The 1,436-nt window shown below is 39.8% G+C and overlaps 1 protein-coding gene across 1 annotated transcript in view; it reads right to left on the reverse strand.

Moving 5' to 3' along the window:
- The window catches only part of arhgap20 (Rho GTPase activating protein 20), a 45,652-nt gene that overhangs the window by 3,130 nt on the left and 41,086 nt on the right, over positions 1-1,436 (reverse strand). The window contains exon 14 of the mRNA XM_015377839.1: positions 151-315. Within this exon, the coding sequence (XP_015233325.1) occupies positions 151-315 (165 nt within the window). The remainder of the gene's footprint in view (positions 1-150; positions 316-1,436) is intronic.

Consider the following 1,436-nt stretch of genomic DNA (forward strand, 5'->3'; position numbering starts at 1 on the left):
CTGACTCAATGCATGCCACACTTTTCAGATTTTATATGCAACAAGAATAAAAAGTTCAAACAACGCATTACTTGGTGTGGATTTATTATTCTAAGGTCAGAAAATGTGACAGTGGTGGAACTGTTTTTGGAAGATGGAGCGGCTCCGTACCTTGAAGACTCCGGCGATGATGAAGATGTGCTCCCGTGTGAGAGGAAGCTGAAGCTGTCCGCCATCCAGAGACTCCCTCAGCTCTCTGACGGCCCGGGCTCCCGCTGAGCGCCGGAAGATCCCTCGGGTCCAGGAACCCTCGTGGTACAGAAACATCAGCATGTCCTGATGGGGAAACGGGTTGATTTCATACCAATAACAAGCTGTTTTACTCAGATGTTTGAAAGTATGATCAAAAGTATCCTCGGTAAATAAATCTCCATGCATAAAAGCCTAAAAAACACCCATCTGAATGTTTCTTTTTTTTATTAATACCTCAGTTTTAAAAAAGATGCTTCCCCTTTAATAGTCATCTAATGTCTGTTTTCTGGTGTTTTCTTTTCAAAGCAAAAAAAAAAGAGATATTTGTTAATCTTCGCAAAATTAGCCTATAAGAGGATCTAAGCTCATCTCTGTCCTACATCACAAACCTAAAACTGGAGTTTACTAATCTGAAAGTGAGAAAGCCCCTCCCCTCCCGTCAACTGTTAAATAGGGTGTGTGATGCTGTGGGACTGATTATAAGGAATCCAATTATTCACCTAAAAGCTTGAATTTCTTGCCGTTTTTTGGTGTTTGATTATGTAACTGAAGAGTTGGGAGGAGTTTTATTCCTAGAATTTTCACACATCTTCAATATTTCGACAGCCTGCTGTCTCACTCTGAAGCTGTGTGGTAACTTTTACATTTTTCATTTTCAAAATGAGTTGCACATTTTATATAAATTTTAATTTGCCTGACTTTAAGTTAGCTTTTTGCAGTGAAAACATTTAGTTAACTTTATTTGTCAGATTGTTTTTTTGTCAAGATGCAATTAATTTATTTTTTCTTTGAGTTGCCAGTTTCTTTGGGATCTGCTGATGGAGGGCCGCAATGAGCTCCAGCTTTCCTCAATTGGTTTTTGCAGGCTAATCAGCGCGTCGATACGGAAGAATTCTGACAGCTAACAAACATGTCAGCATCAAGCTGTAGCCATGTCTGTTTTAGAGACTAGCTCTCTTGTTTTAATGACCTTCTGCTCCTCCATTAATGAGGGGACCCTCGGGCACGTAAAAAGTTGCCTAATTCCGTCATTTTCCACCAATGTGTATCTGGCCGCCTCAAATAACTCACATCTTTGTCAGTGAAGCTGAGTGCTTCCACATCTCTTCCTTTATGGTGCACATCTACATTAAGATCCAGAATTCTGAGATTAAAGTCAGAATTCTGAGACTAAAGTCAGAATTCTGAGATTAAAGTCAGAATTC

This window comes from Cyprinodon variegatus, unplaced genomic scaffold (genome assembly GCF_000732505.1).
Source record: "Cyprinodon variegatus isolate N-32 unplaced genomic scaffold, C_variegatus-1.0 Scaffold9, whole genome shotgun sequence".
Classification (NCBI taxonomy): Eukaryota; Metazoa; Chordata; class Actinopteri; order Cyprinodontiformes; family Cyprinodontidae; genus Cyprinodon; species Cyprinodon variegatus.